The 23,997-nt window shown below is 37.4% G+C and overlaps 1 protein-coding gene across 2 annotated transcripts in view; it reads right to left on the bottom strand.

The window, feature by feature from the left end:
- The window catches only part of GBE1 (1,4-alpha-glucan branching enzyme 1), a 167,398-nt gene that overhangs the window by 5,517 nt on the left and 137,884 nt on the right, over nucleotides 1-23,997 (bottom strand). Inside the window, exons 15-16 of one of the 2 annotated variants that reach the window (XM_068910619.1) lie at nucleotides 9,647-9,766; nucleotides 7,739-7,801 (exon numbers count right to left, since the gene is read on the bottom strand). In XM_068910619.1, coding sequence (XP_068766720.1) covers nucleotides 7,739-7,801; nucleotides 9,647-9,766 — 183 coding nt within the window. The remainder of the gene's footprint in view (nucleotides 1-7,738; nucleotides 7,802-9,646; nucleotides 9,767-23,997) is intronic. The other variant, XM_068910627.1, reaches the window with a different exon arrangement.

Genomic DNA, 23,997 nt, shown 5'->3' with positions numbered 1-23,997 from the left:
ATGACTACACCCCTAGGCAGCTGATTATTGGTTCTCAGTACAATATGCCTTCTGCATATACAACTGCAATGCAATACCCTTGAGCATACAACTACTGTCTTTTAGGAAATACAATCCAGTAGAGAATGCAGCTATTGTAACACAGGTTAACATGAAAACACTATGTCTTCCCTTCTACATACAAACTTCTACCAACTAATGAGTTCATGCCTTCAGATCATTCAATAGTTTACAAAGTTCTTCACAGATTTTCTGAAATTCCTGGAAGAACAACTGCCTCGTAAAAACTAATTCTCTTCAGAGGAAAACCCACTTGTAATGAAGACACACATTCTTAAAGACAGGTTTAAGGAGAGGGGACAAAGCATATAATGCATGAGCAGCTTTATTATTTGTTAATCCAACTACAAGCTACGTTACGTTGTTTGCCTTTGTTGGGACATGGTTTGTGAAAAAAAACGTTGGTGCTGTTAAGGGTACTGGGTGATTCCAACAGACAGATATCTGTCTCTAGTTTTGGCTTTCTTTAACAGGCATAAATTATTTTAAAATCCTTGTAAGACTCTCTTTGAAGACAGGAAGTGGAAGAGAAAACTGCATAACAATTAGCTGTGTTTTGAAAGGCAGACAGTGATGAAGGGTGGTAAGATAAGAACTTAAGTATTGTATCAAGTGAGTCTATCTTCCATTCCTAGCTATAGATGGATTCCCCTTCTGAAAAATTAGTAGCTTTAAAAAAAAAAAAAAAATTCTTGAACCTTAAACAATTCTATAAAGTCAGAACATAAGTTGAAATAATACAAAGACTATGTTAAGAATAGAAAGAGATGTAAATTTATGAAAAAAATAAAATAATGCAGTCTGGAAAAATTTACAAACTTGCACTCTCTTGATCTGGCTCTAGACTATTTCTTCATTGGTAATTTTCTACAGTCTTGCCAGTAGTTAAATCCTTGCTTCAGACAATCTAATAACATGTCATAGGATGAGGCATTCTGTTCTCTGCTAATTTTTTTAAGCTATGCTACTCAGTGACAAAATGTCAGGAATCCATTACTGATGGGATAAGTTGAAAGCAAGCATCTTATTGTATATTTGAGTCCAGCCATTTTCAAAGACATAGAAAGACAGAGAATTCCTAGCTAAAAGCAGATAAAAACATGCCTTAATTAGTAGAAATGAATCTATTTTAATTGAAGTCTCTATCTGAATCAAGAACTCTGCTTTTTTTTATAATATTTTAATCCATTTGATTCGTATTAAAACAAAAACAGCATTCAGTATTACCAAAATAAATGTGCAATAGTACATAGAAAAAGGCTAACATCCTCAGACACAGAAGTATGCATGCTTCTATTGCATTACTCAGTTCTGTCTTCTTTAAATACTGAAAAAAGGTAACCATAGCTGTTTTCACATTTTCTATGTGATCTGCTATGGATCTTTTAGGTCTTTAAGTTATTTAGGTGCATGTTACGATAAACAATTTCAAAGATGAATTCCAAACACACTGAAATGCATTAATTGAGATAATTCTGACATTTTATAACATGTCTGTGACCGGATACAAACTCCATTCCATTCAACATGACATCACATTTATCAAGATGCCTCTGCATTGAACTTCTACCATTCAATATATTAACCATCTCCCTCCCTCTATCCTCCCAATTCAGTGACATCTAATAGTCTGCTGATGGTACATTGTCTCATCATTCCAGTCACTGCTGAAGATACTGAGCAGTATGAGGCCCAGCAGCAACACACTGAGCCTTTGATTACCAAAACTGCAGCTGCCCAGTCACCCAACACTCAGTTAATCCAGCCTGTATTTCCTCAGCTCCAAGAGGAGTGTGCTATAGGAGACTAAGCTGAAAGCCTTACTACAGTCAGTGTAGTAAGCTCATGCACACAGCCAGTCATTTCTTCATAGAAGGCAATCAGGTTGACCAGGCATGATTTGTCTTTGCTAAATCTGTGTTGTGCTTTCTGATTGACTTTCCTACATCTCACCTGCTTAGATACGCATTCCAAGAGGATGTGATCCTTGATCTCTCCAGTGACCGAGAGGAGGGTGACTGACCTACACATCCCTTGCCTCTACCCCCCCCACCCCACCTTTAAAACAAACAAATAAAAACAACTCCCCCCTTAAAAAAAAAAAAAGAGATGAACATAATGATAGTTTTCTGACCACTATTATTTTTCACAGATGATAGTCAGCAGCCTCGCAATCACATCACTGAAATCTTTCAGAATCCCTGAGTATATCCCATCCGGCCCTATGAATCTGAAAGCATCCTGCCTCTTTAAGTTATCTCTAACCTACTGTTCCCTCACTGCTCCTCTCCTTTCTGGAGCACACTGGCACATATCAGAGTGTAGGGGCAGTCTTTGCCCTCAGAGTCCAAGATATATATACACATATATATATATACATGTGTGTGTGTATTTATATCTATATATGTGCGTGTGTGTGTATGTTTTTATATATAAAGGCATGGAATATTTCAGCTTTCTCCATAGTGCCCATCACTAGCTTCACTCCTCCATTTGTTGAGGGACTTGTACTTTTCAGCCTTCCTGATTTTATTCCTAAGTGCATAAGCATTGTTTTTATAGTCTCCTTTTGTTGCTTGCTCTTGATCCCTTATTCGCTCTTTTTGTGATTTAGTTAATCATGAAGCTCCTTATTCTTACCGTTTTGTTGAGCATATATGTTCTTCTAATTTGCTACACAGAACGAATGTTCTGTGTATTCAATATTATAGGTGAATACTGAATTGAATTTCAATTAAAATTATAAAAATAAGCCACTTAAAAAGTGATATTGAATTGTCTTCAAGGGATATTCTAGGAAAAAGAGCAAATCATACACACAAATGTAAAAGTGATATTATATTACACCTGTTTATATCCCTTAGCCTCCATTTAGCTATTTACACTACAGAAATGCAAGAAAGAAGATGAAAAGAGTAAAACTATTGATGTTTTTCCAGGTTAGTTCGTTCATCATGAGTTGTTTGGCAGTAACAATTTTTTTTTCCCTCTTATTATATACACTCTGTTATTCTTCATGATACTGGTCACAACACTCCAAACCTTTATCTCCTTCTCCCACGTTTTCTTACCCAAAGTGCATCACTGAGGTCAAAACACTAAGAGTTAGGAGAGCCAGACACTGACATAAGCCTCCTGGAAGCCCTTCCTAAATTGCTTACCTCCTCGTGCCCTAAGCGCCCATTAACAAAAAAGAAAAAACAAGAAAAAAAACATTTCATGTAAAGTACATAGAGATGTCCCGATTAAAAGCATCTTAGAAAAGTATTCATCAGTAAAAGACATAATCAAAAATGTCATTTCTCTGATATTTTTCTATTCCCTTGTGAGGAGGGTCTCAGAAGTTTATTCTCGTCCTTCTTTTGCTTTCATGTACTGTCTCTGAATTATATAGCTTCAATTACTAGCTTCACTTCTATTGATCTCTGCTCTTCTAACCTGCTTCTTTCTGATCTGAAGTTTTACTCCGTTCTCCCTCATCATTTCATCAGTTTCACTTGATGAACATGGACAGAAGTGAAAACCCTATTTTCTCTAGCATTCTATACTTTGGTTTGTAGCTTACCAACTTCTTGACTATCATTCAGTAGTATCGTCCACTGAATTTCTCTTCTGTTCCAAGCTTCCTGTATCCCCTTTAAAGACCCTTCCAGGGTCTTTCCTCCCCTATAGTTCTTAGGATTATAGGATATTTCAGGTTGAAAGGGGCCTCAGGAGACCCAACCTCCCACTCAAAACAAGGTCAGTGATGAGATCAGACAAGGTTACTCAGGGTCTTAAATATATCAATGAATTAGCTCTTTGCTTTCTATACCAGCTGCTTGCTTACTTCGCCATATTCTCCAAGATGTCACACAAACTGTTATTTTAGGAAATCATGAAGACACCAATAAAGACACACATATAGCAACACTCATAAAGCCTTCACTGATGGAGGGAGTAGAAGATGGGGAAGGCAGAACATAAAATCTGTGATAGAGTCAGGCTGACTCAGCTGTGAATAAAGGTTTTGATAAAGTTAATTTTCAAAGGTTTAGTCAACAAACTATCATTTAGATTCTTTGTATTCCCAATGGAGTATTCATCAGTAATAAAGTGAAATTGACTTCACAAGGCAGATGGGCTAACAGAAGATGATGGAGGGTAGAAATGTTGATTATAAGTCAAATATATACAAAACCTTTTTTATTATATCCTTTTTAACCTTTTCATACTGCTTCCTCATTTAAACTATGAGGCGGTTTCACAGTTTAAAGCAAAGCAAATCCCACACAGATCACAGCTTCTGGCTCTAACGTAGTATACCCACTCTAATACACAGATAAAATATTTTTACAATCAATCTCTTTTCCACCTACATACATAGTGTTCCATCGAGACTATATTCCATGCATGTAGGCTATCTCACAAATGGATTAAAGCAGCGGTTATTACTACTTTTCGCCAGGAATGCATATGTCCACACTTTCTAGTCATACAAATGCTTATTCCTTATAATTCTCCACTGTAAATATCCAGTTAATTTCCAGAAATGTGAGATCAGAAGAGCTAATAAGAATTGCTCTTTAAATTAAAACTAAACCACTTTTTGAGTAGTTTTATGTCTTTAATCAAACACAACTATCGTTCACAAGTACTTTCTGTAAGTGGGAAACCCATCTTAGATCTTTTGGAAGACCACAATACATAGCTTTCACTAGATATGTGTGAAAAAACCCACAAGCAAGAAATTCTGCAACTGGCAATTGCTACTTTCAGATCTGTAAGAACTAGATTCAGTGCCAGGTGCAAGCACCAACTGAAATTGGCTGGAGCTGAATGAACCACCCTTCATCCCCTTGCAGTGTTGGAAAATATCAAGGCCTACAAATCATTTCAAGGTCATTTTGCAACAGATGGGAAAATTACTGGAACTCAGAGCGAGATCAGGCACTGCAGAAAAATATTTGATAGTGCAAATGCAGCTGGTAGATACAGAAGGCAATGTCAGAAGAGTCTGTGCCAATATTTTCCTAAACTTTTAATTAAAAGTGAGGGGTTTAGACAATCTCATGTCTCTGCACCACTACTAATTGTCAGAAACTGATCCTATTTTGAGAATATATTTAGCCATCAATGAATAAGATACACGATTGTTTTCCCTTTCTGTCTATAATTTGTTATATAAAGCCTCAGACATTTTGGATTTCATTTTGTTAGATACTGAACATGACAAAGAAGGTATGCTTAAAATAACATGAAGTTACGTCTCCACTTTGTTTTTCAATTTACAGCTGTAATATAGAAATGCAGAAAATCATTTCTCAAATTGTCTTGCTTCATTTCTGCAAAAGGACTCCAAAAACTGTGCTGTACCTCAAAATTTATATTCTATTATCTTCTACCCTCCTTTTCTGCAGGTTAAGAAAAAGTATTCAACTATAACAACAACAGCAACAATAACAAACCCAACACAAAAAAAGGTGGGCCAAAAAGTAAGACAGGAGGAAAGAAAACGGCTAAAAAAAAACTTTGCAAGCCTTCTACTTGCTTTCTCTCTTTCAGCAGTGAAATAATGATTGAATACGAAGAAAAGCATTTATAAATCTTAAACCTCAGGAGGTAAAAGTAACAAGATCCTGATAGTATTAAAAAACTTATCCTATTCCCTTAGTTAAAGCTGTTAATTTTCTAACCACAAGCATTCTTCCATGTAATCTTCACGTGTGTGTGCATCAGGGGAAAAACAGTTAAAAGACTACCTCAGACCCTTAAAATTCAATAAACAAAACCTGATCATGGAAGTTATTCAAATGAGTATTTTCAAACCTAAGGGTCACTAAAAGCTTTTACATCATTTCAGTCTGTGGGAATATTATCAATAGACTCAAGGAAGCAGGAAATTGCATTTTGACAGTGAGCATCATACATTAAAGTCAAGGTTAAAAAAAAAAAAAAAAAGTAATGAAGACATTCTTAAAACAAATGAAATGACTTCAGTTTCATTTCGTGTGAGGACATTGCCAGAGCAGGCCAGAAAAGAACTAGAAAAAGATCAGCATCTCGGGGATGGAAATCCAACACCTATTTATTTTTTTAAACTAATCTGAAAGAACTAAACAAAAAAAAAAGCAATATTCCATTTAGCCTGCTTATTAATCAGAATATATAGAACAAATAGTACTGTGGAGAAAAGTGTCAGTAAGTTATATCTGTCTACAGATCTAATTACAGTTATAGGTCTATGTTCCTGTCTATGACTATAATGACATTTAACACTTTTGATGCAGAACTGGTACACAAAGCATCAAAACTACTGTTTTCATATGAACATTTAGTTCTGATGTGGTACGAAAATTGTAAAAAGACTAAGACAAAAAAAGAAAAAAAGATAAAATGAGGAATAATGCGGGTAATTAAAAGGAAAAAAAAAACAGTTTTCGTTTTCCCCTCCCCCCCCAATCTAAGTTTCATGCCCAGCTACAATGATTAAATAAGGTATCAATAAATGACTTCATATATAAAAGGGTACTAGGGTATCTGACGGGAGATGAAATGTGTCTGCAGCATTTAATTTCTAACCAGAAAAGAAACAGGCAAAACTAACAGATTATACAAGCATTCAAAAAGCATACAACTTAACAAATTAGGAGAACACCATGGAGGAGATGAGCAGAAATAAAGCTGTGATAAAGACAGTCCATTTTTACACTGACAAAAAGGTTAACATCTTGATTTCATAAAGTTCAATTATGTGGCAAGTTACGTACATTTATATATGGGTCAACAATGCAGAACAGAGCAAGCAGTGAAATGGAAAAATTAGATTACTTGCATCAATCTAACTGCAGTGGATATTTTTTGTGGACTTTTCTATGGAATTCTTAAGGTGTCTCTGATGATTTTGAAGTACTACCTTTTAAAGCATTACTGAACAGAACCTGTATCATCTGCTCATTGGCAAAATTTTAGAGTGAAGTGGCTAATGGTGCTTACAAAGCTTACCCTCCACCTAGTTTTCTTTGCTCCAGGTTATTTCAGATTTTCCTTCTCATTCTGCAACGTCACTTTGAATGTTTCTTTTATTAGGTGATGTTTTTAGAATGAATTGTGTCATATTTAATCTTCTATTTTCACAATGCATTTTTTTTACACTATTTAAGCTTGACTTGAGCAGCAGAATTGTTATTGCATGTGATTTCATTCTGTCATAGACCTTCGAGCATTTTTTGCTGACACCTTCACACTAAACCTTATGAGATCATTAAAAAAAAAATTTCTTACAAGTTTTGTGGTGAAAGGGAACTAAACTTTTTGAAATGAGAAACTTCTGAGTCTCATGCATTATCTAAGGTAAATAAGATAATGGCACAGGAGAAAAAAAAAACAAAAAAAACATCCATGCTGTGAGCTGACTGGGTGAACCACAGATCTTTTAAAAGAAATCTGAGGGGAAGACATGTAGTTAGACTTTATAAACCTCAACTGCTTCTAGAGCAACTCCCAAGCATGACTAGATTACCTAAAAGTTGGGATCTAAATTGCTATTTATACTAGTATTACTGTAAAACAGCAACTGAAAGTGTTTATTTTAACTGTTGCTCTTTCTCACTCGGAGTTTTATCTTCTTGAGTTTGGTCTGGCTTTCCAGAACTTTTCCCAATTACTTTTACTTGGTGTCCTTTTACTGGCATTTTACCTCTATGTGGTGCTTGTGACATCTTCTGGGGCGTTGACTGAAGCTGCTCTGTGAATTGGATTGCTGAAGAACATAAAAAAAATTAATGTGACCCATGCTGCTGGATTTTTTTCTGACCCAGAAGCGCCATTGCCATGCCACAGCTTATGCTGCAAAGTGCATTTGCTGCTTTGCTTACTTGTCACACGCTTCATGTTCCACATGCTCCTAGCAAATTGCATCTTCATACTTTGTCACATTTTTTCTGTCTTGAATGACTTGCACTCATCATCTAAGAGTCCAAATGTGAAATATACATTCCAAACTACAGTTAATTAGCTTGCAAAAGTTACTAAGTTAGTGGCAGATGCTCTCCAATCATTAAGACACATGAAGCAAGAATTGTGGAAGCACTAACCTGCTATACAACCTTCAAGAATGAACTCTTTTGGAGCCTTATTTATACTCATTTGTACACAAAAGAACTACTTACATACACTATGAGGGCATTGTTGCATGTACTTTTAAAAAATGTTCCCAGGATCCTTTTACACAAAGTGCGATGAAAGCAAAAATTTTTTTGTGTAATGAGGCAGTTCAAAAACAAGCCAACAAAATAAATGCCACTACTCTGAATACAATGAAATAGGCTGGGGGGGGGGGGGGGTGCGTGAAAGACACAAAGAGCTTGCAAATTACAATAGGTCTCCCCAGCGCAGATCTCAGAAGTGTTAAGACGTGACACTAGAAACTGATTTCTCCACTGTGTCATAGAAAAGCTATGGCGCACACAGACCTGTACAGATATTCCATATTTGCATTCTATTACACTATAAATTTAACTTATTTATAAGCATGTATATGCATATATACATACATACACCTCACTCATGCCCTCACCTACATGTGTGTTATGTTTTAGGTATGGAAATCTAGTCAGCAATATAAGCTTTCTCAGAACTCTTCCAGTGAACTTTGTCTTAATCCATATTGTTTACTACCCTAGAAGAGAGAAAAATAATTCACAGCCTTTGTGAAGATTAGTTTCTTTTGAGCTCATGAACATTAGTAGAAGTTAATATACAGATATACAAACATTTATATACATAATAATACACATATACACACACATTTTAAGTGTATATATGTGTATTTATATGCATATATATACAGATAAAATGGAAAAGTGACAGATTTTATAAATTGTTAACTGTGATAAGTGATTATGATTTCAAGAGTAACAATGAAAGGCAGTTTTTATTAGTCATCATCTCAGCTAACAGAAATTATATGCAAGGATATGCCTCCCACTTTATCTGAAGTGATTTGTGGGAAAGCCTTTATCCATTATTTATACCAGTTTAAGGACTGGAAACTCTAGAAATTATTGATGGGAATAGAGAAAGTCTGTTCTGCCTTGTAAAGTTTTTCTGTAAACTGAGGAGGAAAAAAGCCTGTTGGCAAACGCATGATTTGCTCTAATTCATGTTTGTGGATTTAAGCAAATGATTTTTAAAAAGCAATGCAAATATCAGTTTCTACAGAGCTTTAATCACAAAGCAAGCATGAAGATGGAGTTTCTCAGACATAAAAATAAAGCAAATGAATGATGATATTCAAAATGACAATTCAAAAGCACATTAGAAGTCTTTCATGCATATTTGCTGGCAAGGAATGTTTTGTGTGCCAAACACTATCCTACAAAAGTACATGCAAATTTAAATGTAATGCTAAAAGAGAAAAAACAGTTAACATTATAGGTCATAAATAAAGTATAAAATCGTCATCTCTACTGTATTTATACAAAGGCTGATTTCAGAAAAATAAATTAAAAAGATAACAGCAATACACCTAGAATAGACTCCGTATTTGTCCAAAGATATCTTAAAGTTACTCACATGAAAGCAGAATGAAAAAAATCTTCCTTACCATAAGTGAATTTTGCCGATAATTATGAGGATATTCTTCAGAGAAGTATTCTGTACTGTGGTCCAGTCTTTGATGTCCTCCATACTCTGGAGCATCAGAATCCAGAAGGATTTTATACTTAAAAAGACACTATTAAGGAACTATGTCAGATTATTGTTAAATGGGAAATAAATTAAAACAGAAAAACTAGAACACTGCTGCAACATATTTCATACTAATATAAACAGTTTAAAGGTACAGTGGAAAAAAAAATCAAGCTAAGAAAACTTCAGACTGGGAAAATATATAGAACATATGGAAGCTGTATGACATTCTGTCTTGAAAATTTCATTTTAGTACAGTGCTAAAAAGAAAATACTTGTCGCTTCTGAAATCTTCTACGAATGACAAATTTATGGTATTACAGTACATAGGTGTGCATGCCAATTTGTACAATTAACTAAATAAAAAATGAATCACTAAACAGTATTAGTGAATTTAATTTGAATTGGATAAAAAAGTACATAATTGTGACCCACTGTCAAAATCACAATCAACTGTGATTAGTAAAATTTTAAAGTCTGTTAAAGTACTACTGAGAAAAGTACATAATTTTATAGGAAAAAGAATATTAAAAATATTTAAAACTTTTTTCAGAGCTTATCAGAAAAGACTTTGAATTATTACAATAGAGGAACAAGGGTAGTTTACACTTGACTGAAGACCTTCTAAAACACAAGTATTAACCTGAACGCAGTTGTTAAAATGAGGTGAGTTATTTAATAACATGTAATAATGATTAAAGGATAGCGTAACCATACAGTTATTTTAAAGGATTCAAAATGATTTAGGAAATAATAAAAGTTGAAAGCAGAACATTTTTTAAAAGTAAGGAAATAAATAGGGAAATAAAGAGATCATACATATTCAAAAGTCAGTTCTTTCTCATCTGGGACAACAATTAAGAAAATGTTTTAAGTGTATGATTATTTCTGGCACTACCACAGGCTATACTCAAGGTTATTCGGATACTTCAGTTATAGATTTATTATAGCTTAATATAGGTAGATCTCTTAAGTTTCAGTAACTCTGAATTCCCTTGTTTAGGAATAATTAAAACATCCTTGCATTTTTTCCGCAGTAAGTTACAGAAACCCTCAACGCTTCCTGCCTCTTACTCTCACCTCAAAATACAGAGAAAGAAATAATGTTCTGTAATCCACAATCTGCTCCCTTAATTTTAAACCACGCAAGAATCTTATTTTGATAGAGCTTGTACTTAATAGAATTAGAACAGAGTGAAACCACACTTTTGCATTCAGTGGCTCTTAAACTGCTCTAAGGCTTCTATGATTGCTCAACCTTTTGATGACAGGCCAGCACAAAAAAAAATAACGATTTTTGATATTAGAAGAATTGCTATTATTAAAGTCTTCTTACACTACTCTATTTCTATCAGCTGATGATGAAGCTTAGGAAATTTCCTGTTACAGTCCTACTGATTTAAATTTCTAGCAACAAAAAAGACTGTTTAAAAAGAAATATAACATAAAAGAAGACTAAATTAAGAGTTAACACAATTTCACATGAGATATTTCAGTCACCTGATGGATGGTTGCATCGGTTTGTAGAAATAACCAAAGCTGTCAATTAGCTATTGAACGACCATGATAAGTAACCCTTCCCCAGAAGTATCTGCTGCAGCAAGAGAGATAGAAAGGTCCACAACTGCCTATCAGTTTTTGATTTCTAGAGGTTAATTGCCTAACAAAGAGAGGGAACAGATCACCTAACGCTCTAACATCATCTTCAGCTTTGTTACTGCCTTTTTTTCGTTAGAAGTTACAGTTTATTGCCAGCTTTAATCCTCAATGCCTTAAGTGAGCAATACATACACACACACGGATAGATACATCCCTTAATTTTATAAACATGTCCAAATTACCATTCATTTATTGTCATGTACAATACACAAAAATAAACTAAAATTTTTGGTAACCGTCTCTAGTAACCCTTCAAGCCCATCATCAGCAATGGCTGATACTACTCCACTATATACTTTATGAACATGGCAGGGGAATATCTCCCTCAAGCACTTTATTCTTTGCTTCTGTGAAAAACAGTGTACCTTAAATTTAATAATTTATCTATGTTGTTGAAAGCCTTAAAATCTCTGATGATTCCTTTAAAACTATTTACAGCTGTTGCAATTGTTATGGCTATGCTAATTTTAAAACAAATTATCTCACTTCCTTAATCCAGGCTATAATATGTCTAGCAGTGCTTTCTAATACCACCACCTCCTCTCATCACACAACACAGCTTATCTGTCATACATATAATTAACCAGATCCTGAATAATGGGGTCAGAAAACATTCTAAGGATCTTTACCAATTAGGTACTAGTTTGGTAAACATACCCATCTGCCTTCCAACTTAAGCCTCACAGAAAAGCTGCATTTCACATTCCAGAATCATATGGGCATCTAACTTTCTGACCACCACCTTCATGAAAACACTAAACAACAGTTTTGCATTTTAATTAAGCACATAATAGAAGCATTTTCTTTTATGGTGGAGCATCTTTTGTTTCAGCTACAGAGTGTTGGGAATACTAACCTGTATTCTAACTGGGGGGGGGGTGGAAAGCCTGATTTCCATTCAGTTTGATGCCTTGACTGCAAATTTCCCAACAAGGATACTGGAGGAGAACAACAAAAGCAATGAACTCTTGTATAGATAGAGCTGGAAACGGAAAGGCTGTCATTATCTACTACATTAATTACTGAATTACTAAGCTTTTATGATGTTTTGAAATACATATTTTAATGTAAAATTTTAATTTAATCTTATGCATGCTTAATGACACATAAAACACCACTAAGTAAATGTAAATCGTAAAATAGAATAATTTGTATTTTGTTTCTCAACCTTTAATAGCGAAAAAGAATCCTAGTGCTATTTGTGGGGGTGATGGCCCAGCATAATTAAGAGGTTTGTAGATAAGCAGATGAGAATTTCCGACTGGGGGTGGGGGGATAGGGAGAGAGAAGGAGAAATATCCATGGTTTATTGAGTATTCATAAATAAAAAACTCCATATAGGCTGTTTTGAGTTTCATTAACATTTCTCAAAAATTAAATACATCTAAATAAAATTAAGAACATTGGGTCTTCTGTATTATACATGACAGCCATGTTGCACAGACTTCTTAAGTGACAGGTTACCCATCAAGTTAGAAATTCTGGACACAACTGAGCAAGAGTGGAAATGTAGCAAGGGTAGCTAGACAGGTACAAAAACTCTAAGTCGTCTTGATGGTTTCTCCCTCCCTCCTTTCATAATCTGTTTCACAAATAGGATTAGTCACTGTTTACCTTAGATTTTATTCCACAATGAAATGTTTAAGCACCCATACCTCTGGTTCTCTGGTGTTTTCCGGATGTGCACCCAGAGCACACACATATGTACCTATTTGCTTCTTCACTTCATATGTAAATGAACTCATTCTCTCATGGCACTCCTCAACCTCTGAAAAAAAATAGCTAATAAGTATTCCATTTTTATCCCTTGCTGCCATTTCTTGACTTAAAAAAAGGGATATGGTTCTGGTAATACGAATGGGACAAAGCTAAAGCACAGACCAGGAAAACTCCAGGAAAGGGGTCAAAAACTGTGCTGAGACACTGCTACTTCATGTCTGTGTACAGAAATTTTTAGAAAGTAAACTTAGGCTAGAAAAAAGGAGGAAAGGTAGGGACCATACACACGGAAAAACCTCTGAAAAACTTGTGATCCTTTAAGTCAGCTTGGGAGCAGCTGGCTGTCCTGAACCAGATATAGTGACAATAATAGTAACAGTGGCATGACCCCATAATTTCTGGCTGTATTAAGTATAAGGATATGACAAGATTAAACCTACTCATTTTCATTACACAAGGATTTACAAAAGTAACAGCCAAGGTACACCTGGATGCTTAGTTTGGGGTGTTCAGGAAAAGTTTGTTCTCATGGTCTTTTAGAATATTTCCTAAAACAAGTCCTCTACAGAAGTAGCTGCAGTATATGCTGTCATAGTTGTACATAGAGTACAAAAGATTACCTGCCCTCAAGAAGCCTATAGCTCATTACATAACTTCATATTTATTTATTGTTCAAAATATATTAGTAAAATCTGTATATAAAGCAAGAGACATTTAACTAGGGCATTTGATACCTTGTTTAAGAATGCAGAAGAAAATCCCCCCCCATTAATACTCATTGTTGCTTTTTGAAGAAAGGGATACCTCAGCACTCCCGCAACAGCATGAGCAAGTTTTCACTCTCCACATAAGATCTTACACTATGCACTGCAGCTTTAAAAAAAAAAAAAAGCCTTTTCAACATGGAGAAATGGAGGGCTAAAATACAGCATCTTAGGGGAAGTTAAAAGATTTTGCATCAATTTTGACCCAGCACTCTAATCCAGAAACACTTATTACAAGAAGACTACCTTCTTTCAAATACAATGTATATCATAATAGATTTTTTTTTTTTAAAAAAAAGCAACTTATTCACTAATCGTCCTGAGTAACACGAAAGTGCTGAAAAATTATATCACTATTGAAGCAAGATACTAAATTAAAAGTTATTTTACACTATTCAAAGAATTAAAAAATAACCCCCTTCAGAAAAAAAAAAAATCAAATTTAAAATAAACAAGAAAACTCCTAAATCAACATGTATGCTTAGATGCTCTTTTAGTAGTTACAAAAATTGTGCTGTTGGAAGCAGCATGTTTTCAGATTTTACCGTTTATGAAATCATTAATAATTTAGAAGCAGTGGTATGCAAATCAAATGCTGAAGCTACCAGTCGCTACATTTTAATACTACAGGAATGTTAACAGCATCAATCAGTAATTCTCTCCTTCCTCTTACGCAGAAGGAAGTTATTCAACTTCCATCTACTAGTGCCTATCCATTTGCTAATGACCTTGCCCAAAAGATAGGGCTGAAACATTCTTGACTTTTTTAAAAACTTTGGTAAATTCTGCTTTATTTGGTTTGTTCAGCAACTGAGGTGACACTTGTAAGTGTAGCACATGAAAACCAGGGCCAACTCCATCTGATGCTGAGTATTACACTGTTTCTCAGTACAGTTAGTTTATATAGCTACACATACAGTAATGGCATAAGGTGAAAGCTCCTAAATAAAAACTTTTAATTAATGAGTTGGATATATTTTGAAAATCTAACCCTCAAACTCCAGGAAAATATTTTTGCTTGACTTGGATGGAAATCAAAAGTCAACTTTCAAGTATTATACTAGCATTTCTTCTTAGTCTTGTTTTCGCTACTGGCACATACAACAAGCAGCCTACTTTTGAACAGGGTTCAGCAGTGTAATAGATGGATTCTCAGAAGTCGGGTTGAGTAAACTAGCACAGCAGTGTAGAATAAAACACACCCGCATTTATTAACTGAATATACAAATCTTTCCAACTTTGCTCATTAAAAAAGTCAGTAGCGGGCAACAATGTAGAAGAGTACAAATTACTAAGGGGCTACCCTTAAGAAGTGTGGATTAGAAGCCTATCATTAACGTACCAAGACTTCCTTCTACTACTTTGATTTAGAGAATTAAACACAAAAATAGCTTCTCCCCTTTCTTTCAGCACTTCTGCAATTCCACATTAGAAACTACATGAGGCAAAAATGAGGTTCACAGAGCTAGGTTTCATATTCTAATTGAAGTTTCCGCAGTTATCAATCACTAGCAGAAGTTCCAGTGCCCTTAAATGCAACAGTGAAATATATATTATCCAAAATTAAATTTTTCCCTATTTAGGCACATTTCTCTATTCTTTAGGTATAACTAGAGGTCCGGATATATTAGGCATCACATTAACTTTTTCTAGGTGAATCTGTCTCAGGAGACAGAAGAGAAACCCTCCTTGTTTTCAGTTTGGGAGCTCAATGAATTCCCTAGATAGGTGTGTGCATGCATGCATCTGTTTGTTCACCTTGAAGATGCAACCCAGGGCTCTTCTAAAAAAAAAAATATGAAAATGGAATGACTTCTATTTAGAGTTCACAGAACGAGTTAATGCACCATTTCTTTCTTCAGTACTAAAACTGATTGCACATAGAACCAGAGAGATGAAAAATCAACTGTGATACTTTAAAAGTGCCGTTTTGCAGATCGTGACTTACCTTGATGTGCTTATACATACACACTGAACCATAAGCGGGCAGTCAGTTTGAGTCATCAAACTGATGCACACTTTTGGGCATACAGCTGCCAGATAGAAAGCAAGGAAGGAAAAGCATCCCAGATTCCACACAGTTTTCCTCAAAGCAATCTGTGCTCTTGCTTAACTCAAGTCCAAAAAAAGTCAGAAGTCCATCTAAAATACTGATTTGTTTTCTTCTACTAATCACTTCCATTTAAAACTTCTGCATTATTTAATCTATTTTTAAAATTCATTACCAACACTTAAAGTGTACCTATTCTAACAATGCTCTGGCATTATCGAGGAAGTTTGTTTTCCACATTTAAGTAGGTTTCAAATTTCTTACATTTACCCATCTCTGAGAACTTTGCTGACAGAAACAACATGAAAAGCTGCTATTTAGGAAAGCCACTGAAAAATAGCTGCAAGTTAATGAGAGAACAGAGCTCATATATGCAAGAAAGATGGTTTCCACTTACCACAGGAGGGTAGGGTACAATTTCATGAGAAAATCTGAAGGAGAAAAGACAAAGATCACAATTCAAAGGATAGGATCATAGGATAACTCAGGTTGGAAAGTATTTCAGGATGTCAGCTCTGAGGACAGACCAGGCTGCTCACGGCTTTAATGCAGAGAGGTCTTGAAAACCTACAAGGATGGAGATTGCCCAGCCTCTCTGGGGTACCAGTACCAATGCTCAGCTCTCAGGATTGTGAACAAGTTCCCCTTCTTAATTCACAAAACAGGAAAAGCAACGTCTTTACTATTAGACTTGAAGCTAGAAAAGTTGTACCAAGAGGCAATCCCTATCTAGGATACAATAGTTCTGTTTTTAGATTGAATTTACTGGGACCATAACCTACATTTTCACAACAGCAAAAGCAAAATATACCTGGTAGGGAATTAGAAGTAGGTAGGGAAGCTATTGGAAGAACTGCCCAGATGGAGAAGGCATGAGACTCACTATGAGGCAACATATGACTTTCATGTACAAAGATACACCACCTGGTTCAAAAAGGTGTCAAACGCAACAGTAACGGACCAGGGCCTGGATGTTTCTGAGGAATGCATTTACCCTACAGAAAGCAAGAACAGATAAACTGTCCTGGCTGCAGTTTTCTCTGCCAAGTTGCTCCCTGTTAAAATAAAAGAAGATATTCTGGCAACAAGTGAAGAATGCAAAAAAAGAAAAGGTAAAACCAGGGACATCAACACCTGTACAGCTAACAATCATTATTCCTCAAGACTGATTGAAAGAAAGGGAAAAAGAATATATTGAAAGCCAATAATCATGAAAGGCCTCATACAGGTGGTTAAAGTGGCTAGGGCTGTTAAAAAAAAAAAAAAAAAAGGTCACCTTGAATTTTACTAGATAAGCAGATAGTTAGCATAATTAATCTCAAGATAAAGGGTTCCTCTGCTCCTCCTTTCCACACACCCTCCTTTTTGGAGGAGCATTGTAAGAGTAAGGTCTCAATATACTATTCAGAAAAACTGCTTCAGACTATTTAAAAGAGTTTTCAAAAGAAATTAAAGATCCTTGCCTGATAAGCTTCAAGACAGAATGCTTAAAGAACAGCTGAAGCCATTTAGTAGTTAATTCATGGTACAGCACTGAAACAAATGAACAAACAATCCTCAAACACCTCAAATATTGTACTTTTTTTCTTCTACCAGAAAGGTAGAAGGGTAGAGGAAAAGAAGATGAAGAATTACAGACAGACTAGTCTTATTAGCTGTAGTTCTGGGGAAAAGAAATCTAGAAAAAGAAATTAAATTTTTAAATCCATGTTTGCTGGTAATCAGGTAATCAAGAACACATGCTGAACAAGTGCATGCTGATCTACTTTCTGGGCCTCAAAAAACAGGGACATACAGCTTAACTTTCATGAGACTTCTAACACTGCAGAAAATTTCCAAAACAAAATGCAGTGTGAGACCTTATATCAGGGAAAGGGAATATTTATTTATAAATCTTTAAGTTGATTTTCACCCAGTCACACTCATTCTCTCATAGATTTCACCACTCATACCTATATATTCACAAGCACCAAGTCATGCGTGCCCAAGTGGTCTGGCACTTTCAAACGATGCTGACAAAAAGGGATGTCAACTACACAAGTTTTCATCATGCCTCTTAGGTTTCTCTTGATGGGCAGTCTTTACACCCTATAGAAGTCAACAGTCCTTATGGCATGTTCTTTGCTTCAGAACTTTGATTACTTCAGTTACTGTAAATTTTAGGGAAGGTTGCTGCTCGTTGTCTGTTTTTCCGTGTTTATCTGAAATGTGTGTCTGTTTTCCTGCTGAGATCATGGGAAAAAGGAATAGCTTAATCTTGTTGCCATCCCACTGTTGTTAGAACACAAGGTCTTCTGACAATTCATCTTTGCTGTGATCTTATCAGTGAATGCCTTCTTACCTTAACACAAAACCAGACCCCTCCATTTTACTGCCAAGAGCTTTAGCCTCCATTATCAACACAGGCCATTCTTTTAACCCTTGTTTTGTTGCTCCTGCTAGTTCTTTCACACGCACGTTTCCATTCACATATCTTGTTCATGCCAATAATACTTCTGTTCACAGAATCACAGAATGGTTGCGGTTGGAAGGGACGTCTGGAGATCATCTAGTCTAAGCCCGCTGGCTCAAGCAGGGTCACCTAGAGCACGTTGCACAGGATCGCAGCCAGGTGGGTTTTGAATATCTCCAGGGAAGGAGACTCCACAACCTGTCTAGGGAACCTGATCCAATGCTCTGTCACCCTCACAGGAAAAAAGTTTTTCCTCATGTTCAGATGGAGCTTCCTATGTTTCTGTTTGTGCCCACTGCTGCTTGTCCTGTTGCTGGGCACCACTGAGAAGAGTCTGGACCCATCCTGTTGACACCATCCCTTCAAATACTTGTACACATTGATCAGAAGCCCCCTCAGTCTTCTCTTCTCCAGGCTGAACACTCCCATCTCCCTCGCCTTTCCTCAGATGAGAGATGCTCCAGTCTCTTCATCATCTTAGTAGCCCTCCACTGGACTGGCTCCAGTAGCTTCATGTCGCTTTTGTACTGGGGAGTCCAGAATTGGACACAGTACTCCAGGTGAGGCCTCACCAGGGCGTAATAGAGGGGGAGGAGCACCTCCCTCTTCTTCTGAGTGCACCCCAGGAGACCATTGGCCTTCTTGGCCACAAGGGCACATTGTTGGCTTATAGTCAACCTGTTACCCACCAGGACCTCCAGGTCCTTCTCTGCAGAGCTGCCTTCCAGCAAGCAGGTCAGCCCCCAGCCTGTCCTGCTGCGTGGGGTTATTCCTCCCCAGGTGCAGGACTCTGCCCTTGCCTTTGCTGAACTTCAGGAGGTTCCTCTCTGCCCAGCTCTCCAGCCTGTCAAGGTCCCTCTGAATGGCAGTGGAGCCCTCTGGGCATCTGCCACTCCTCCTAGTTATGTATCAGGAAACTTCAAGGGACAGGGCACCACCTCAGCATCCAGGTCACTGGATATTCATATATGTTGAACAAGACTGGACCCAGGACTGACCCCCGGGGGACACCGGCCTCCACCCAGACTTTGTGGCACTGATCAAAACCCTCTGAGCTCTGCCATTCAGCTAATGTTCAATCCACCTCACCATCTGCTCATCTAGCCCACACTTCCTGAGCTTGCCTGTGAGGATGTGATGGAAGACAGTGTCAAAAGCCTTGCAACACCTACCGCTCTCCCCTCATCTACGCAGCCAGTCATTCCATCATAGAAAGGTAAGAGGTTAGTTAAGCAGGATTTCCCCTTGGTGAATCCACGCTGTCCACTCCTGATCATCATCTTATCTTCCACATGCTTAGAGATGGCATCCAGGATGAGCTGCTCCATCACCTTTCCAGGGACTGAGGTGAGGCTGACTGGCCTGTAGTTTCCTGGGTCCTCCCTCTTGCCCTTTTGGAAAACTGGAGTGACACTGGCATTCTTCCGGTCCTCGGGCACCCTATACTGTTCTCCATGTCCTTTCAGAGATGATGGAGAGTGGCCTAGCAACGATGTCACCAGCTCCTTCAGCACTCATGGATCTGATGGCACCATAGAATTCAGTGAGTATACCTCACGTCTCTTGGCCTGATGTACGGCTGACCCTGCCTGGGTATACCTGTTGGCCAACGGTTTTTTGCCTAGTGACTGGACAGTGATTGGAGGAAACAGCTAGCCATCAAATCCAATGTGAGCAGAGCAAGCGGCACCTGTCCATCAAATAACATTCAAGAACCTGCCGGAACCACCATGTAATAGTATGACCACACTCCCAATTCAATCATGGCTATAAATAACCACCGGGGGTTTCTGAACCTCGAGATCGCCTCATTGGACGTAGCCGGTTTGCTGAAGTGGTGAACTCCCCTTGGATTAGGATGCCGCCTGAAGAACTCCCGCTGGGATTTAAATCTGTCTCTGCTTGGTTGTGTGAGTGATCAGTGCACCTACTGGACTGCTATTGCCCAATCTATAGAAGTAAAGCTTCCTTGTTAAAGGGCACTGAGATTGTCCAAATCATGGAAGTGATAGCTTCCTCGCTCTTTACTGCTTTTCTCTTTTGAGAGTAGCTACTCACCCTTCTTTTGTCTGTTATTTTGTTTCTGTTCCTTTCTTTGTACCATAACATATGAATATATGTAAATAGTTGATATATGCAAATAGTTTGATAAATAAGTTTACTGGTTAGTTACCTTATTTGTTATCAAATTCATTCATTAATAGCAGGAATGCCTATCTCAAATCTGTTATCTGTTATGGTTCAATAAACTGTTTAATGATGCCCTTGAACTGGTTTGGCACTCAGTCCTCCTCTGACAATGAGTGCATTCCATCAGGGCCCATGGACTTGTGGCTGTCAGGTTTGCACAAATGATCTCTAACCCAATCTTTCTTGACCAAGGGAAAGTCTTCCTTTCTCCAGACTTTCTCCCTGGTGTCCAGGGTCTAGGATTCCTGAGGGCTGGCCTTAGTAGTACAGCATTCAGTATCTCTGCCTTCTCTGTATCCTTTATCACCAGGGTCCCTGCCCCATTCAGCAGTGGGCCCACATTTTCCCTAGTCTTCCTTTTGTTACTGATGTATTTGAAGCTGCCTTTCTTGTTGTCCTCGATATCCCTTGCCAGATTTAATTCCACATGGGCCTTGGCCTTCTTCATCACATCCCTGCATACTCTGACAACTTTTCTATATTCATCCCAAGTGGCCTGTCCCTGCTTCCACCTCCTGTACATTTTCTGCTTATGTTTGAGTTTTGCCATGAACTACTTGTTCATCCATGCAGGTTTCCTGCCCGCTTTGCTCGACTTCTTGCTCACAGGGATGCACCGTTCTTGAGCTTAGAGTAAGTGATCCTTGAATATCAATCACCTCTCTTGGACCCCTTCCTTCTAGGGCCTGATCCCATGGGATTCCTCCAAGAAGGTCCCTGAAGAGGTTAAAGTTAGCTTTCCCGAAGTCCAGGGTTGCCATCCTTCTCATTGTCCAGCTTCCTCCTCGCAGGGTCCTGAACTCCACCATCCCATGGTCACCACAGTCAAGGCTGCCCTTAACCTTCACATCTCCAATCAGACTTTCCTTGTTAACGCAAGGTCCAGTAGCACTCCTCTCCTTGTTGACTTCTGTGTCACCTGTGTCAGAAAGTTGACATCAATGCACTCCAGGAGCCTCCTGGATTGTTTGTGCCTTGCTGTGTTGTTCCTCCAGTAGATATCAGAGTGGTTAAAGTCTCCCATGAGAACCAGGGCCTGTGAATGTGAGGCTACTTCCAGCTGCCTGTAGAAGGCCTCATCGACTTCCTCTTCCTGATCAGGTGGCCTGTAGCAAACACCCACAACAGTGTCACCCATTTTAGTCTGGCCTTTAATCCTTATCCATAAGCCCTTGACCCTAGGCAGAGCTCTATACATTCCAGTTGCTCTCTCACATAAAGGGCAGCTCCATCACCTCACTGGCCTGTCTTTCCTTAAGAGCATGTAGCTATCCATGACAGCATTCCAGTCATGCAAGCTATCCCATCATGTCTCTAAGTTACTGCAATGAGATCATGGTCCTGCGACCGCACACAGACCTCTAATTCTTCCTGTTTATTCCCCATGCTGCATGCATTGATGTACAGGTACTTCAGAGAGGTATTTGAGCATGCTGTTACAAATCTATTATTTTGCAGATGACAAAGCTAATGGTGGTTTCAGCTATGCCATAGGACCCAGGTCAGAATTCAAATTGACACTGATAAATTCAAGAAATGGTCCAGGGCGAAGGAGTTTAGCTGGCGTAAGCGTTAAATGCTATGTAGATAGGAATAACAGAAACACTTAACTGTGCAAATACAAGATCAGAGGAAAAAGAAAAAAAATTAGGAAATAGTTATCAAAATATGACACGTGAATTACAAACGCAACACGCTGTGGCATAAACACTATATAGAATTAGAGTTTTCAAGACCATGAATCTTTCTACTTCTCCAACATTGGTAAACTGTCAGAGAACTATGACTAGTTTGGGCACTGGACTTCAAGAAAAGATCAAAGCTAATTCCATAAGAATGGCTGAATAACTTTAACAACAGAAAACTGAAGAAAATGACAATAGTGTCATTAAAACAAAAAGGAAGTCTCTACTTCTTTGCAGATAGGATCAATAACAAAATTGTTGGAAAACAGACTTCAGTTAAACATTAAACAAAGCATTTTAATAGCACAGCTAATGATGCACCGGAATAGACTGACTACGAAGCTTGGGGAAATAAGCGTAAAACAAATCTAATTCCCTTCCCTGATCTTTTTCTCTCTCCTTTTAGCCAATTTCCCTTTGAATAGAGCAAACAAGGTTGCCTTAACTGAATCTTTACTGCAGACCAGGCTTGCAGGCCTCAGGATCAACCATTACATCACAGAAATGTCTAGACAGTACTAAAAACATGGAAGCTTATGAATGGTTTCCATGTTAACATTCAAAATTTTATCTACAGTCTGAGAGCTAGAAACAACTGACGTAGATGTTCATTATTCATCTGTCTCCAAAACGAAGCAAATTAGGCAGAAATAATTTGTTAGCTCAAGCTGCCTGTTTCTCATGAAAGGCTTCTGAAAGAGCATAATTTATGAAGTAAAATTCCACTATCAGCTCATAAATGTTTTCTCCTTTCCTTCACATAATGAAGCACAAATTGGGAAATAGCATATGTTGCTCTAATAGTTGTACAGATTCATGTTGATGAAAACCTGTAACTTTTCCTACTCAAACTTTTTCAAGGTGCATTGCCACACTGGTATGCTATATTTCTTATTCACACATCTTAACCTTAACACATAAACTACCTTGATGGAATTTGGTATTTAGCTGATCCTAAATTAAGTCCTTAGTCTTCATTTGCTGTATAAGCCTGAATTCTAATAAGCAGAGACAGTTACATAACTGCACTTCAAAGCAGCTTGCTTTAGAAAAAAGCAGCTACAAAGCAACATCTTTGCCTTCAGCAACCACACTCCAGTGACTCATTCAACTGACCTTATTTGCTTATTAGAAGCTTTAGGTGCAGGCTGCAAATGTCAGAGTGCTTGAATTTACATTTTTTTTTAAGTATATCTTTGAAACATTTTAATGACAATATTCATGAGATCTCAGGTTATGTGCAGCTATTTACTTATCTAGAACTGTGACTTCAAATATATTTATTCACCCTAAACCCATACCAGCAATAAACGTACTACCCTCTGATATTCATTCACTCTAGCTTTTTAATGTTCTGATATGTTATGCCATATAAAAATGGCAACGTCTGTAATGAAGTAACTATTTCTTCCCACATTTTTTTTCCTACATGCTTTCCCAGTATATGAGAACATGAAATGTCAAGATGCAAATAGAGGTAAGCTAATAGAGATTTGTATTGCTCAACAACATTTATGCACTTTCATGCTCACATATAAAAATAAGGTCTCAGTATTTGAATGTCTCATACTAGGCCACATCGTCTTAGGAGAACGAGCGGTAGAACGAAGCAACCCAATTTCAAGTGAATTCCACAAGACAATAGAGAACATGGTGTCGGTGGACAAGTATATAAAAACTGACTCCAAATTTGCTGTGACTGTTCATACAGCTTTTGATTGGCTGACTGTTTAGAAAGAGACTTTCAAA

The sequence above is a fragment of the Struthio camelus genome, chromosome 1 (assembly GCF_040807025.1).
Source record: "Struthio camelus isolate bStrCam1 chromosome 1, bStrCam1.hap1, whole genome shotgun sequence".
NCBI lineage: Eukaryota > Metazoa > Chordata > Aves > Struthioniformes > Struthionidae > Struthio > Struthio camelus.
The sequence above is the reverse complement of the archived record's forward strand: the minus strand, read 5'-3'. Positions and strand labels throughout refer to the sequence as shown.